Source organism: Myotis davidii, unplaced genomic scaffold (assembly GCF_000327345.1).
Source record: "Myotis davidii unplaced genomic scaffold, ASM32734v1 scaffold170, whole genome shotgun sequence".
NCBI lineage: Eukaryota > Metazoa > Chordata > Mammalia > Chiroptera > Vespertilionidae > Myotis > Myotis davidii.
The window spans coordinates 1,506,366-1,523,321 of NW_006282528.1; the positions used below are offsets into that span (position 1 = coordinate 1,506,366).

At 43.3% G+C, this 16,956-nt stretch overlaps 1 protein-coding gene across 6 annotated transcripts in view; it reads left to right on the top strand.

The window, feature by feature from the left end:
- Nucleotides 1–458: 458 nt before the first annotated feature.
- CRYZL1 (crystallin zeta like 1) overlaps nt 459–16,956 on the top strand; it is a 35,320-nt gene continuing 18,822 nt past the window's right edge. Inside the window, exons 1-5 of one of the 6 annotated variants that reach the window (XM_006753104.2) lie at nt 810–887; nt 1,111–1,187; nt 13,026–13,097; nt 13,878–13,955; nt 16,444–16,516. In XM_006753104.2, coding sequence (XP_006753167.1) covers nt 13,032–13,097; nt 13,878–13,955; nt 16,444–16,516 — 217 coding nt within the window. In that variant the 5' untranslated portion in view covers nt 810–887; nt 1,111–1,187; nt 13,026–13,031. Of the gene's footprint in view, nt 898–1,110; nt 1,188–13,025; nt 13,098–13,876; nt 13,956–14,623; nt 14,687–16,396; nt 16,517–16,956 lie in introns of those variants that run through there. The other 5 variants (XM_006753103.2, XM_015560371.1, XM_015560373.1 and 2 more) reach the window with 5 other exon arrangements.

The window sequence follows — 16,956 nt, forward strand, 5'->3', positions numbered from 1 at the left end:
CACCCGCCTCTCCGGGCGTCCCCGAGTCCGCGAGGGGCTCTCCCTCGCGAGCCGCCGTACTACGGAGCAACCAAGCTGCGCTCCCTCCCTCTCTCCGCTCCTCTCTACCTCCGTCGCGCCCTCCCTCGCTCCCTCGCTCCCGCCTATCTGCTCATCTGGCTCCGCGGCCTGCCCCGCCCCTATCCCCCCTCTGACTCCGCCCACAGATGGGTGGGGACAAGCAGCCTCCAATCAGAAGAAGGGGTCCGCACCTCCTCACCGCCCCTCGCCTCTAGCACCGCCCACCTAGGGAACCCATAGAGAGGGACCAATAAAGACGAAAGAGGACGGAATGACATTCCAGTAAACCAATCAGCTAGCTCCAAGGAGGCGGGCATAAGCGTCTCCTTCCCCGCCCCCTTTCCAGAAGGCGTAACCACAAGCTTCTGATCTGGGATCAGTGTGTGTCTGTCCTTTGCCACGCGAGACACTAGTTAGGATGCATTCAGCTAATCTAGTTACGGAAGATTTTAAAGAAGAGAATAACTAAGGCGAAAAGGGAGGCGGGGCACAGCCCAAGGAAGGTGGTAGGGCAAACGGTTGGAATGAAAACTGGTGTGGTCTTTAACTGAAATTTGCATAAAACGGAACCCTCCAGGTGACTACAACTTCACCCATCTATTGGTAGCGCCTGTGCGGCACCTCTCCTCGCCTCCGAGCAGAGCATGCCGGGAGATGTAGTTCCGAGTTCGGTTGCTATGGCGGTCTCGACAGCTCTGAGAGTCCGGGAGTGACGAGCGGCCTGGCCAATGGGAGTAGGGCCTGGGCCGGCGGGGGCGGGCTCTCTGCAGAAGGACTCGAAGGTGGCAGCGGCGAAGGGGCAGGCCGTTAGAGCTTCTCGGAAGCAGGTGAGTCCCGGTTAGTGCGTCGTGTGTCTCGGGAAATGCGGCTTTGGACGAAAGGTCGATAGGCGCCCCGCGTAACCATCCAGCTCTGCGGCGGGTGGCGGTTCGCGCCGCACCGCAGCCTCAGATGCCCTCGGGCTCAGGCCTAGCTCCCTTAGCTGAGGCCGTCGAGGGGCGGGGAAGACTTGATCTGTCTCGCGATTTCCTTCCTGCTCCTTCCTTACAGGTTTTCGCTCGGTTTGCTTCTCCCTCCACATTGAAAGGAGGCAAAAGTCTGCAAGCTCCCTTCCACGGAATCTCCAGGTTGGTTTTCCCCCACCTGCCGCATTTTGTTCCTGTAATTTGAGTTTCTTTTTCCTTCTCCCTTACTCCTCTGCCACCGCTTTCTACCCCTTCACTTTCCTTTCGGGGAGCAGTTCCCTAAAGAAAGCGGGGGTATTGGCGTTTATGTGACTCGAGGGCCAGAACTGCCTTCTTCAGCTCAGCAGCTGGTACCCTGGAGCCAGCGTGAGAGCCACCTGGCTGGCTGCACGTTCAAGTGCAGATGTGGCTCAGGGGCGGGCGGCGCCTGGGACCCGCCTCTCCACCGAGCTTCCAGGTGCCGATTCCTCATCAGCTCTGTCCAAGCATGTGTAAGGCGAGCCACTTGGGTCACTTTACGTTTTGTGATACCCATAGTTTAAAAAGAAACATGAAAGGAAGCGCGTGAAATTAATTGTAATGTTTTATTTAGCCCAGTAGTTCCAAAAAAATTATCATTTCAACAATAAACATTTTTAATTTTTAATTGAGATATTAGACATTCTTTTTTTTCTTATTGTCTTTGATTCTGATGTGTATTTTACATTTACAGCACACCTTAATTCCGACTAGACTCAGTTCAAGTGCTCCTTAGCCACCTGTGGCTAGTGGCCATCCTTGCCGGGCAGCGCAGATCCCGATGGCACAGCTGCCCCTGCAGAAACTCAGAGGTGTTCACGCTGGGGTTGCATGTGACCAAACCCTTTGAGATGGGCATCAGGACTACATTAGAGGTCCTCTGCCCAACGTACAGAAGTAATAGTAACAATAGCCAGCACTTACAGAGTGCTTTGCATATATGTCACTTAATCCGATTGCAACCCTTTGTCGTAGCTACTCTCTCTGATTTATAGATTTGAAGGTTAAAATTAAGTAGCCCAGAGGCATATAGCTAGCACGTAGGAGAACCAGGATTCAACCGCTCCGTTATGATTTCTAAATCCTATCTGTCAACACTCAGGGTATGGTTACTATCTTTTATCACTAATTTCATGTCATTGGTGCCTCTGCTCCAGTTTATGGCAGGGGATGAGTTGTTCAGATTTGAAACAGAGGATTCCCTGTGCAAGGTCAAGTTGCCTGTCAGTTGCACTGAAATATGTTGGTAGTTTTACAACTCTCAGTGCTGTGTATTCAAAATCAAAGTTCTGGATTGAAGAAGGATATGAAAAACATTGAGATGTTTAGGCCTCTGAAGAGGCACTATACCTTGGGCAGCAGTGTGGTGTCTTGATTCATTTGTGTACTTCCATAAAGATGGGAAGATTCGGGAATTCTTAACATGTTTCACTATGGAATCATGGTGTGTTTTTGTTTTTGGTGAAATCATTTTTTAATTGGTAAAAATTAATGTTTTCTTGCTCATGTGAACTTCACATAGAATATTTCAAAGACAACTTTACTAGTGATTTTTCTAGACGCAATGATCTTGGAACTAAGGAGAGGTTTGTGAGTAGAAGAGTGAAAATACATATATCCACACATGCTAAAATATGGTATTTTGCAAAATTATTTTCTTCTAACTTTATACATTATAATAAATGTGACATCTTGTAAATTATTTCTCTCGATGGTGAATTTATTAGTAAATATTTAATCAGAATTGCAATTTCTATCTTGCATCTGAAGCAAGAGATGGTTTCATTAAGATGCGGTAGTGAGGTCCTGGTGGGGGAGCTCAGCTGGTAAGAGCATCGTCCTGATACACCAAGGTTGCAGGTTCGATTCTTGTCAGGGCACATACAAGAATCAGCCTATGAATGCGTGCCTAAATAAGTGGCTCAACAAATCAGTGCCCCCCTCTCTCTCTCTTCCCCCTCTCCCCCCACCTTCTTTCTCTTCCTTCCATCCTCTCTCTCTAAAATCAAATATTTTTTTTAAGATTCTGTAGTGAGTTGAAAAATTAAACAGGCATTTACAAACTGCAGTAACAATAGTGGGGGAGACTGGCTGAGTCAGTTGGGGGAGGGAAGGTGGGATAGAGATTGGGAGATCCCCCCTCACCACCTGCGCTGTCGCTGGGTCACATGACTAAGCCAGCATAAGGAGACTGTCAGTCATCACCCCGTTGGCTCCATTGTCTCCATGGCACACTAGAGGAACATGTGATGCTAACTAGTAAGATAAATGAAAGTTACGTTTCTGTTGTTCTGGAACTTACTATATTCAGTGGCCTTACATTGAATAGTTACTGGGCCAAAGATTTCCATTCCTTCAATCAATGACCATCCCACCCACCCCCAAACCCACCTATTACCCCCTGGAGGTAGTGGCAGGGGGAAGCCTCCAATAAGAATCCTAAGTGTAGGTCAGTAAATAATAAAAGTCACGCTCTCTTGGAGGCAGGAGAGAATGAAAAATTTTTTGAGATCCAGAAGTCGTTGGGAGCCACTATTCTAGACAGACACGTTTGAAACCACTTGTTGCACAGATAGGCAGCGATTTGACATCTGCGAGCAAATGCCTTTCCTTTTCTTTTTTCTTCTGCCTAAAGCCTATGTCAAAAACGAAAAATTATCCTTTCCTAATTCTTCACCTATCTTTCGCTCTCAGGTTGTGTGAGCTATAAAGATTGTGCCCCAGGCGTGTAAGCTCAGTTGAGTATGTCTTAATAATGCTCACAGGAATCTAATTGTCATAATCAGCAGAGAATTTAAGGTGGCCTCGCAGCCCTCTTTCCCCTCAGCTGAGGCCGGGGTCCCCTTTATGATGCCACCGTGACCACGTGGCCAGTCTCTGCGAAGCCCTCCAGTAGGGACCATGCAACCCCATGCGTTTTCCTATATGTAGATTACATACCAAAAGGGGATATAGAAGCTCTTACAACATGTATCAGCTAGAAATGCTTCCTCCGGCCAGCCAGGCGTGAACATCTTGTGCCTCCCGTGACCATCTCGTGACCGTTGTGGCCCATCTCTGCTCAATGCTTATGCAACGTGTCCTTAGAGTGGACGGGATTCCAGAGGCCGTTGCCTCGACGGTGCAGAGAGTCCTCCGTGAGGCCATGCAGCACCGCCCTCCGACAAGCAGAGCCGCCCCAGCCAGTTAGGAGCACATGCTTCACCACCTGCGGAGGATGGGATGTAAGCCAAACTCCATCTAGTGACTTTGATTTGCTGACCGTATTTTTTAACCAAGTATTTGGGCACAGGGTTGACATACTTCTTTACCTGATATGTGGAGAGTATGAAAAGTCTCACAGGTTAGTGAGAACACTATTAAAACTTAACATGGCCCTGGCTGGGCGGGTCAGTTGGTTAGAGTGTCATCCTGATATACCAAGGCTGCAGTTCAATCCCAGGTCAGGGCACGTACAAAAAGCAACCAATGAAGGCATAAGTATGTGGAACAGGAAATCCATGGTTCGTTCTCTCTCTCTCTCTCTCTCTCTCTCTCTCTCCGTCCCCTCTCTCTTCCCCTCTTCCTTTCTCTCTAAAGTCAATCAACTAAAAAAATCACCTTAACATCTAAGTCATCTCTTCAGTGTAACTGAAGATTTCTCCTTCCAGTTATATCATGCTGCAGTGCACCAGTCCTGGCAGAGCGGTGAGCTCCGGGGCCACATTTGGGGGTTGATTTGTCTGTTGTTCTGTAGCCTGGCTGCTTGACAATACCTATGTGGGGCCACATTTGGGGGTTGATTTGTCTGTTCTGTAGCCTGGCTGCTTGACAATACCTATGCTTTCCTTAAAACAAAATGAGGGTGCGTCAGAGATCTTGTAACTGAACCCTGAACCGGAAGTGGCCACAGTATTACAAAGCTGGTGTCAGGGAACAGTAGAAATTTGAGTACATACAGAGTTGGACTTTCAGGAATTCAGCTGTCCACAGAGTAACAGAGGGGTTGGATGAGAGAAAGGAAGGAAGCCGCTCAGCGGCGGTGGCCCTAGCCCAGGCCTGAGGCATTACACTTAGCACATCAGTTGTGCTAACACCCATCAGAACGTAAAATGAGCCGGTGAGCTAGGATCCCAAAAGAAAAGGGCAGGTTTATGTCCATAACGTCATGCAGAGGAAGGAATGGCGACAGACTCTCAGGTTCCTGATGACTGAAGAAGGGCACAGCAAAACTCATTTTGGAGAAAGATGCGTCCAGTTTTATGCCTCTTGAATGTGAGTTTGACCTGATACTCAGAACACTTTTGGTCTGAAGGTGTAGATAAGGAATGATCTGTAGAGGTTTTATTTACAATTATTAATAGATGAGCTTCTTAGGGGATTAAGTGTAGCAGGAGAGCAAGTAGAGTTCATGTTGCTATTATAACTAAGATGATGCCACTGGAAATGTCTTCCCATCGATTCTTTTTAGAATTCCTTAAAAGATCAGTACTTTACTAACTGCTTTTTTTAAGTGTTATTTATAGCAAATGTTTCATTTATTCAAAGTCCCCTGCTTTGTACCAAAAATTATTAAAAATAGGTGTCTTAATTTTTGTTTCTCCAGATTTTCTAATAGCTTTCATGTGGACTTCTAAATGTATAAAGTATTACAAACATAATCCTCAATTTGTAGACTTATATTCAACATATTTAAAATCTAATGTGCCTGGAAAAATTAACCTATTTAAAACTGTAAATTATTTTGCTTTTTATAGGGCATATTAGCCTACTGATATTATCTATATATATATAATATCAGAGAGAAAGGGAGAGGGAGAGAAAGAGAGAAACATCAATGATGAGAGAGAATCATCGATTGGCTGGCTGCCTCCTGCACATCCCACACTAAGGATTGATTAAACATCAATGATGAGAGTGAATCATCGATTGGCTGCCTCCTGCACATCCCACACTGAGGATTGATCCTGCAACCCAGGCATGTGCCCTGTTGGGGAATGAAACCATGACCTCCTGGTTTACAAGTTGACCCTCAACCACTGAGCCATGCTGGCCGGGTCAGCCTACATTTTTTTTAAAATATATTTTATTGATTTTTTACAGAGAGGAAGGGAGAGAGATAGTTAGAAACATTGATGAGAGAGAAACATCAATCAGCTGCCTCCTGCACATCTCCTACTGGGGATGTGCCTGCAAACAAGGTACATGCCCTTGACCAGAATCAAACCTGGAACCCTTCAGTCCACAGGCTAACTCTCTGTCTACTGAGCCAAACCGGTTTGGGCCAGCCTACATTTTTAAACAGGTTTATTTTCATTTAAAAGTTTTCTGTAGCACTTCTTTGATAAAGGAAAGTTAAGAGTAGAACAGAGGAGCGAGAGATGTGACTATGGAGACAGGGTCATAGAAGTGCATGTTGCTGACTTTGAAAATGGGAGAAGGGGAATCATTTTAAAGAACACTGAGGCACGGACATGCTCCCAGGAACAAGCTGGAATTACAACTGAAATACGGAAAGGCTTCCTGAATAGTCAATGGAAAACTCACAGGAGAGAACCCTGATACCCGAGGACCGAAGGTGGAGACCGCACAGAGACTGATAGGAGGGGCGGAGGCACAGAAGGGCTGGCCCGGCACCCACAGATGGCAACTGAAGTCCTGGAGAGATAGCTCAGCTGTAGGGGTGCCACTGAGAACTCTGGGATCTAATCCCGAAGCGGGGCTCCCCAGCAGAGAGCACAAACTGAGGAGGGTACCCACATAACATCTAGCTGTGAAAAGCAGTGGGGTGCTGTCTGCTAGGGAGTGACAGCTGCAAGTTCAGGCACCCTCTTAAAGGGCCAATGCATTAAACTCCCTGTGGAGTCACCCACTTTGTGCTCTGGCAGAGGGAGGGTGAAGTGGACTGGAGCTGTGAAAGCAGAACCAGGACTGGGGACTCGGGGGATAGAGCTCAGAAGGCAGACACCCCAAGCTTCCTGGGCTGAGCCATTCCTTCACACAGTGGAGGACATCTTTCCCACAGGACAGCTGCCTTGCCTTGGGGGAAGACAGTCGACACACCCTATTGCAGTGGTTCTCAACCTTCTGGCCCTTTAAGTACAGTTCCTCATGTGACCCAACCATAAAATTATTTTCGTTGCTACTTCATAACTGTAATGTTGCTACTGTTATGAATCGTAATGTAAATATCTGATATGCAGGATGGTCTTAGGGACCCCTGTGAAAGGGTTGTTCGACCGCCAAAGGGGTCGCGACCCACAGGTTGAGAACCACTGCCCTATTGGCAAACACCTTGCCCTAAGGCCACTTAAGAGATTAAATGTAGCCTCTAGGCCAGCCGTGGGCAAACTACGGCCCCCGGGCCGGATCCGGCCCATTTGAAATGAATAAAACTAAAAAAAAAGAGACCATACCCTTTTATGTAATGATGTTTACTTTGAATTTATATTATTTCACACAAACACTCCATCCATGCTTTTGTTCCGGCCCACGGGTCCAGTTTAAGAAAAAACGAATAAAACTAAAAAAAAAAAGACTGTACCCTTTTATGTAATGATGTTTACTTTGAACTTATATTAGTTCACACAAACACTCCATCTATGCTTTTGTTCTGGCCCTCCGGTCCAGTTTAAGAACCCATTGTGGCCCTCGAGTCAAAAAGTTTGCCCACCCCTGCTCTAGGCAGAAGCAACTGCCCCATCCTGTTGAAAAAAAATCACCATACCTGAGTATGATTGCCTGGGGGCAATCCATTTCGGAATCCTGGAGGCTTTGAGTCTTTGCCTGATCCAATTAGTCAGAAACAGCCTTTAACACTATCCTGCACTAGAGATTGAGAGGTATAGAGAATCTACCTAAAACAAAGTCATAAACCCAAACAGACAACCAAAATGAGGAAACAAAGAAACAACCCCCAAATGAAAAAACTAACGAATTCTCCAGAAGAAGAGATAAATGAAGCAGAGATAAGAAATTTATCTGAAACAGAGTTCAGAGTAATGATGTTAAAAATGCTCAACAGTATGAAAAAAGATATAGTAACTATGAAAAAATGGCAGTCTGAGATAAAGAATGACATAATACAAATAAAGAACACTTTGGGAGGAATACACCAGATTAGGGGAAGCTGAGGATCAAATCAGTGAATTAGAAGACTGAATTGAAAATATCACTCAATTAGAGAACTAAAAAGAAAGAAACAATTAAAAAACAGGAGGACAGCTTAAGGGAGCTGTGGGACAATGTGAAACGTAACAATATTAGAATAGTAGGTGTGCCAGCAGAGGCAGAAAGGTGTTTGAAGAAATAATGGTAGAAAACTTCCCTAACCTGATAAAGGAAAAAGTCACACAGGTTCAGAAGGCACAGAGAACCTCAAACAAGAAGAACCCAAACAGACCCACACCCAGACACATCATACATAATGAAAATGCCAATAATTAAAGACAAAGAGAGAATTTTAAAGGCAGCAAGAGAAAACTGTTACCTACAAAGGAGTTCCCATAAGGCTGTCACCTGATTTCTCATCAGAAACTCTACCGGCCAGAAGAGAATGGCATGAAGTTCTCAAGGTAATGGAAAGCAAGGATCTGAGACCAAGATTACTATATCCAGCAAGACTATCATTCAAAGAGACAGTCAAAGAGGTAAAGAGCTTCCCAGACAAAAAAAGGCTAAAGGAGTTCACCACCACCAAGCCAGCATTACAAGAAATGCTAAAAGGGTTGCTGTAAAGGGACTGCTGAGAAGAAACAGAGAGAGAATCCTAGCCGTACCGAATTAAAATGGCTATACATAAGTCCCTCTCAATAATAACCCTAAATGTGAATGGATTAAATGCTCCAATCAAAAGGTATAGGTTAGTTGAATGGATACAAAAACATGACCCAACTATATGCTGTCTACAAGAGACCCACCGCAAAACAAAAGACACAGGGTGAAAGTGAAGGGATGGAAAAAATTTTCCATGCAAATGGAAAAAAAAAAAAAAGCTGGAATAGCAATACTCATATCCAACAAAATACACTTTAAAAGCATCATGCTAAGTGAAATAACCCGGGCGGAGAAAGATAAATATCATATGATCTCACTCATTTGTGGAATATAATGAACAACATAAACTGATGAACAAAAATAGAGACAGAAGGGAAAAAAATATACTAGAAGTATAATATAAGTAATCCTGTTATTTGCAGATTTTTAATATTTCCTACAACTTTTATGATACCATACTATGTTAGTACAGTTTTGGTAATATCATTATACTTAAAATCTTTTTATCCTTGAAATATTAATATTTATTGCATATAATATTATATATAAGGTCATTTTTCTTGAATAATTCGTGTTTATTGCATGTAACATCATATTCAAAATCATTTTTCTTGAGAAAAAAGAGAGTACAACATATAATTTTGAAGTTAATGACATTCATTCTTGGAAATGGCATGATAAGTGCTATATTTTAACTTATATTTTTATTTTATAAGGTGCTCAGCTAATTTATTTCCTGTGTGCAAGTATATTTACATTCAATAAAACAATTTTGACATAATAGACTTAAGTGTTCCATTTAATCTAGACCAGTGATGGCGAACCTTTTGAGCTCGGCGTGTCAGCATTTTGAAAAACCCTATTAACTCTGGTGCCATGTCACATATATAAATTTTTTGATATTTGCAACCGTAGTAAAACAAAGATTTATATTTTTGATATTTATTTTATATATTTAAATGCCATTTAACAAAGAAAAATCAACCAAAAAAATGAGTTCGTGTGTCACCTCTGACCGCGTGTCATAGGTTCGCCATCACTGCTCTAGACCAATGCCTGAGAGACGACTTGGGCCTTGAATACCATCCATTCTACCATTTTCTAAGTGTCAAGAACTCAGTATTCCTTTTTTGGGGTTGTAAAATAAGATTTCCTCAATTTTCTTGCTACTTTTGTAAAAACACTTCTCTTTCTTCCCTTTGTAATTTTGAGGATATTTTTGTTCCCACTTGGTTCTTTATTGGACCAACTAAGCATTATTTTTTCTGCCAGCCAGGCCAATTTTAACCCAAAATTTAGAGGAACAATTTAGGGTCATCTGACTGAAAACATTGGTGATGTTATGCGTATAATTCTTGCTGTAGTGCAGTTATCTGCCCAGGCCTTTGAAATTGGGGTGCTGTGGTTTGAGGGCCACGTGACTGCTGCTCTGGGAGACAGCGCATGTTCTAAGATGCAGTGGGCAGAGGAAAGTGGCTTCCCGAATTACAGAAGGAGATGTTTTGAAATCAAGGTGCTGCCATGTAAAAGTTCATTTCTCAAAAGGCACTCCAGGAGCTCCAGGCTGAGCAGGAGCAAGGATTTCAGTGTTAATGATGATGGATATTGGTCCTCTCCAGCAATAGCTGGGAAATCCCACTAGTGCGTGAGTGAGTGAGGCAGGCAAGGTTTCGTTAGTGTGTAACGGAATCGAGAAGCAGGAACGGATGGGGGATTGAGCGTCACTGGGGGAGGCTCTGGAGAGGGGCAGGTGGAGCTGGATTCACTGCGGAATCTGCAGAGCAAGCACAGCGCAGTCAGCGAACAGGCAGGGCCCGGAAGCCCGGAGACCGGCGGCCATGTGGTGTGAGGCAGTGACGGGCCCAGGCAGGGTGTGCGCGGGGAACGGGCGTCAGGCGGACGGCAGCGGGTCATGCATCTAGCCGGCCTTGGGAGCTGGGCTAGAGGGCCGGTTTACTGTCAACGGGAATGGACGCCTGGCTGCTGGATCTGCTCCTCTGCAGACACCCCCCCACACACTGACATGCACACACAGCCCTTCCTGCCAGAGGGTTGGAATTCATGTCACCTGACTGGCTCACTCTGCCCCATTTCATATGCCCCGTTGGTACGTGCTACACACACGATTAGATGTGCCTTGAGCGTGTGTCCATTTCTCTTGGTCCCAGAATCTGATTACCATGTTCTAGGAAGCAGGAAGCGTTGCTGACTTCACTCAGCTCCGTTAGACCCTCTGAGGTTTACCGTCAGGGCTCCTGGCGGGGCCTTCACATTCGCCCCGGACCTCATGCTCAGAAGCCTTCATGCTCTGGTCACCAGCGTGAAATTTTCGTAATTTCTGGGCCAGGTTCCCCACGTTTTCATTTGCACTGGGCTCTGCAAATTAAATATCAGTTTTATCAACAAGGACTTCATAAATGACAACCCTAAGCTAAAGGGTGTGGGATCCTAGTTTCAAGTGGAAAGTCTAATGTTTGCAGCTCAGTAGAAAGCCGCTGAGTATAATGGATAAGAGAAATCACTTCGGAGTTGGGAGCATCTGGTTTGTCCCAGATCTGGCCGCTGGTGCTATACGGCCCTAGGGGTGTGCCTTAACCTCTGCAAGACTGTTTCCTCCTTCATGAAATAAATGGAGTAACACTTTCGCCTGTACAGGTAGGTACAAGAATAACTTGTAAAAGCCCCAAACTGAAAAAATCAAATGTCTACAGTGGAATTAATCAATAGTAATGGATGACTATAATAGTAATATTGTATAGCAATGAGAATGATGAACTGCAACTACCAGCGGCAATGCGGGTGAAGCAAACACGTGTTGAGAAAAAGAAAGTGGACATAAGGGATGTCATTTCTTTTCCATGAAGTGAGTCAGACCCAACGAGCCTGTGCTGCTAGGGGCCAGTGAGTGTCCCCAGGAAGGGAGGTGGCGAGTAGCGGGGGCCAGAAGCTTCTGGGTGCGGGTGCTGCTCCCTGCGTGGCTGCGAACACTCCGCAGAGGTCAGCAGGCTGTGCAGTGGGCCCTCGGCACTTCCCGTGTGCGTTGTGCTCTCCTGTAAATTTACACTTAATAGTCTTGCCCTGGCCAGTTTGGCTCAGCGGATAGAGCGTCGGCCTGCAGACCGAAGCGTCCGGATTGGATTCTGGTCAAGGGCCAGTACCTCAGTTTCAGGCTCCATCCCAGCCGGGCCCTGGTCAGGGCACGAGAGACAACCAATCGATGTGTTTACCTCACATCGATATTTCTCTCCATCTTTCCCTCTCTCTCCTACTCTCTCTAAAATCAGTGAAAAAATATCCTTGGGTGAGGATTTGAAAGAGAAAACCGTCCTGCCCTGGTTAGTGTGGCTCATTGATTGAGCGCCATGCTGTGTCCCAAAAGGTCACCGGTGTGATTCCTGGTCAGGGCACATGCCAGTCCATCAGACTCTCTCTACCTCTCTCCTTCCTCTATCTCTAAAATAAAAATAATAAAATAGTCTTTCATAAAATTATTATGAAAATTAAACAACTGGAATCCTTAGATGTGCTTCAAGAATCCACAGACTAAGATTTAAATGCTTCCATTAAATGGTTGTAAACTGTCACAGAAGAATTAAGGGCACAGTTGTGATGTCTTGATGGACTTTTTCTTTTATTTATTTTTAATCCTTACCCAAGGGTATGTTTTTACTGATTTGAGAGAGGGGCAAACATCCATGTGAGAGAGAAACATTGGTGGGTTGTCTCCCATAGGCCTGGACCAGGGATCACACTGGCAACCTAAGGATGTGCCCTGACCCAGAATCAACCCCCAACCTTTTGGTGGAGGGGACAATGCTTCAACCAACTGAGCCACCGGCGAGGGCCCACTTTTCCCTTCCTAATGGTCTTTTTTAAGACTTTGAACGCCTTTCAAATGACACCTCTGAACCTCTTCCGTTTCCCCCACCCCCACCCCCCAAGTACATCTAATCATTTTTATTGAATAGCAAAGTGAGATTAAACACATGCTCACCTTCATGTGGAAAGCTGACCTGTAAACCCTTCTCTGCTAAGGTGGCATATTCACTTCTGGATCACTTTCAAGCACTATTACCTAAATTTCTTTGTTTGAAAACTACATTTCTAGTTGTCACTTTCTCCTTTGCCAGCACTATTTTTTGATTTTTGCTTTCGTTTGGTATAGATGACATTTTGTTGGTTTGTTTATTTCATGTATATATTTTTTCTTCTTTTGTTTTGCTTTAGGTGACTATGAAAGGCTTATATTTTCAACAGAGTTCTACCAATGAAAAAATAACATTTGTATTTCAAGAACGGGTGAGAAAAATTGTTTAATCATTAAACGAAACAAGATAAGTATATTTACCCAGTTTAAATGATCTTTTAGTGAAAGCTTAAACGAAACTCTACAAATTACTTTCCTTTAATCATATGTTACAGTGCTGGTCCATGTTGTAGTATAACTATATTTTTAAAAAGAGTTGCTACAAAGGAGTTTTTAGTCCCCTGGGTGGTGGTATAAAAGATATTAGGAAAACAATACCTTAATAGTCTTATATGTTGCAAAATTAACTCAATTTATTTTGAATACCACAATAAAGTAAATTTCCAGATTGTAGTCATATTTCAGAAAATACATTCTCTCAAAATGGGAAATAAAAGAGGTGGAAAACACTGTTTTCCACACTAATTTCTGAGCTTTGCAAAGTCACCCTATTCATTAAGCTTTAAATGGTTTCTAGTTTTTTACCACTTTAAGCATAGAGAGTGGAATTTTCATATATTGGAGATTGTTTGAAAGGCTGTCGCAAGCCCAAATCATTCCATGGTAGAAGCAAGCTGTCTGAGATTTTGATTTTTGACTTAAATGATTTTGGAGTTAGTGAAAGATGACAGAGGAAAACTGGATTGTGTTCATGGTTCCGAAATCCTTATTATACTATGGAATACACAAGTATGGCATGCAAATAGCTCTCTGGTGTCATCCCTAAAGTGAGATTTGGGGCCTGTTTAATTTTGTTCAGTTGTGTATGAAAATTCACATCATAAAGGCATGGGCTCAATGAATGTGTAATATTTTGTTGTCATTGGTTCTAGGAAAATCTTCCTGTTGCAGAGGATAACTATGTGAAACTTCAGGTTAAAGCTTGTGCTCTGAGCCACATAAATACAAAGGTATTGGTGCTTTTATTTGGGCTAAAAGTCAAATGAGAATTCATAGTCTATTTAGTTTACTAATATAATGATAACTGACTTCTGAGTGCCAAGAAATTATTGTCATCCTTAGAAGAATAGAATAGCTAGGGGGAAAGTTTATGTGAATTTGTATGTTTCCATATTAAGATATTAGTCTAATTCAGTGTTTCTCAACCTTCCTAATGCGGCAACCCTTTAATACAGTTCCTCACGTTGTGGTGACCCCCAATTTCATTGTTAGAAATTGAATCTAATTAAAGCATAGTGATTCATCACAAAAACGATATGTAATTATATATGTGTTTTCCGATGGTCTTAAGCGACCCCTGTGAAAGGGTCTTTTGACCCCCAAAGGGGTCGCGACCCACAGGTTGCAAACCGCTGGTCTAATTGAAGTTATGAATTTTACATTATTATTGGAAAATAACTTATAAGCTCCTTTACATTGTGAAAGGCTGTGAATTTATAATTACTAAGGCCTATAGTCAAGGAAGAAAATGCTTTTATAAATATAGTAAAAATATAGAAATTGAATCAACTAATTTATTAACTGTCTATTCTATAGATATTTCTAGTTAACATCTTTAGATAGAGTTCATATTCTCATCATTTCTCTTTGTCTTTCTCTCCTGCATACACATCCCCAGCCTCTCACTACCCCTAGTCATCTTCCATTATTGACCATGACATACATGGTCAGTTTTCAAATGGTAAGCTGTGGTTGAATGTGCTATGATAGATATAGCGGGGCCATTTACTCTGTTTTGTAAAAATCAATACCAAAGTTTTATTGGGCCCTTAAATTATTGGATAATAATGTCGCCACAATTTCTAGAATCAAAGTTTTTCTGCAGTGAAGCCACATGGAGGGAAATTACTGAACAAAGTCCTAAGCTTCCCCTGGCTGCTCTGTTCCCTGAGCACGACCTGAGAAGGGAGGCTCCTCTGTGAGCAGGAACAGGACTGCTCCTTGTCTGCGGGGCTCTGCGCTCAGCCTTCCACGCTCAGCCTTCCACGCTCAGCCCTTCCACGCTCAGCCCTTCCACGATGGAAAATGCATGACAGTCCCAGCCTGGGACCAGGAGAGAGAGGACGAACCGGGCTTCGACCACAGCCTCTGCCGAGCCTCTTTGGGAGATGGAGGCCTCGATGGTGCAGTAAAGCAGGAAAAGATATAAAAGACAGAGCAGGTGGAAAAGAGGCGGAAATCCGAGGCTAGGAAATTATCTCATGTCTAATAGAAATAGGAAAGTGAATTCAATGGAATATTGCACAACTACTAAACATCTCGGTTATGAAAATGTGTAGCGATGTACGAAAACGCTTATGGTAGGTGACGGAAGCAGGAGGCATTTGCTATAACTGTGATTATAGCTCTGTACAAGAGTGCATAAAAGAAACCGTGTAAAAAGAAACATCCAGTATTTCTGTGAGAGTGTCATGTTGTCATCTTAGCAAAAGTACAAAGTTCCACATTGAAAGATTTTTCTGGCAACCAGGCAGGAGATCTTATACAGGAGATCTAAATACTGAAAGATAAAAAATATATATAAGAGAATTACTTCAATTTCTTTTTACTTACTATTCCTATAATACTATGATACCTACAAATATGTTCCATGGCTCTGGTATTATTATCTATAATAATAAGAGCTTAATATGCTAATTAGACCAGATGTCCTTTAGGAGGTCCTTCCAGACGACCTTCTGGACAAAGCCGGGGCTGTGAGGGAAGCCCGGGTCCCGAGAGCCTGCCAGCGGCCAGAGGGAAGCCCGGGTCCCGGGTGCCGGAGGGAAGCCGGTGCCGGCAGCCGGGGGAAGGAAGGCCTACTCTTGCACGAATTTCGTGCACCGGGCCTCTAGTAAAAGTATAAATGGCAGGAACTTAAACTCCTGGCTTATCTGTATATATACTCTGTCACTTCAGAAGTCAAGTGCTCAGTTTGGCCAGAATATTAACAAAACACTAATCTCTCTCTCAAAAATAAATGATTTATTCTTTTTAAAAAATTCCAAATTGAAAATAAATGGCAATTTTCCTAAGTATATCCATCACCTCTTCCCTCCTGCTTCTTAACCCAAGACCTGTGAGAAACACCCGGGGGTTTTAAAGGCTGTGGGAGGAGATCCTTTGTTCTCAGTAGCCTCACCCCTCATTCCCAGCTCCCTCACCCCGTCTCATGAGCTGACTGGTAAATTTGGGACATATTTTCCCTTCATACTTGGCAGAAGAAAGATGTTAAACAAAGTATGTTAATGATTGGAATAATGATACTCATACCTAATCCCTACATAACAACCAATTCTTACTCTAACGAGAAGCCTGTCTTGTGAAGTCATTTGTTTGGGCTTTCTTCCAAATATTGAATCCTGTTTGCTGTTTTGTGGTTTGATTTGTGCTCTTGCTCCTCTGGGGTAAGAAGCCAGGACTTACTTTTGACAATAAATGGCCTTTGTCATGATTCAGCTTCTGGCAGAAATGAAGATGGAGAAGGATTTCTTTCCCGTTGGGAGAGAAATTGCTGGAATCGTGTTAGATGGTAAGTTTTCAGATATAAATACCTGTATCTGTTTTCTAAGGTAAAAAATTGCATGGCAGCTAATTGGGAACTGGCACATAAAATCATACACTCGTCTTCAAATAGGAAATGTAATTATACAGAAATGTTTTCCTTTTTTAAATTAAAAAGAAAAATAGAAATTAATTGGTGTTTTATAATTAAAGAGCTTATTATACTTCAGTAAATATTTAGGGATTATGTATTTCAATCTATCAGCAATCGTACTGAATAGAATGACCAATGTTTTTTACAGACCAGCATAAAGCACTCTGTACATTGGCTTTTGGTCCAAATTTACATAATAGTAACTACATTAAATTCTAAAGTTTGTGTAAAATTGAGCATTTAAAAGTTAAGCATTTTGCTCATCTAAAAATAAGTTCTGCCCTGGCTGGGGTGGCTTAGTGGTTGAGCATCGA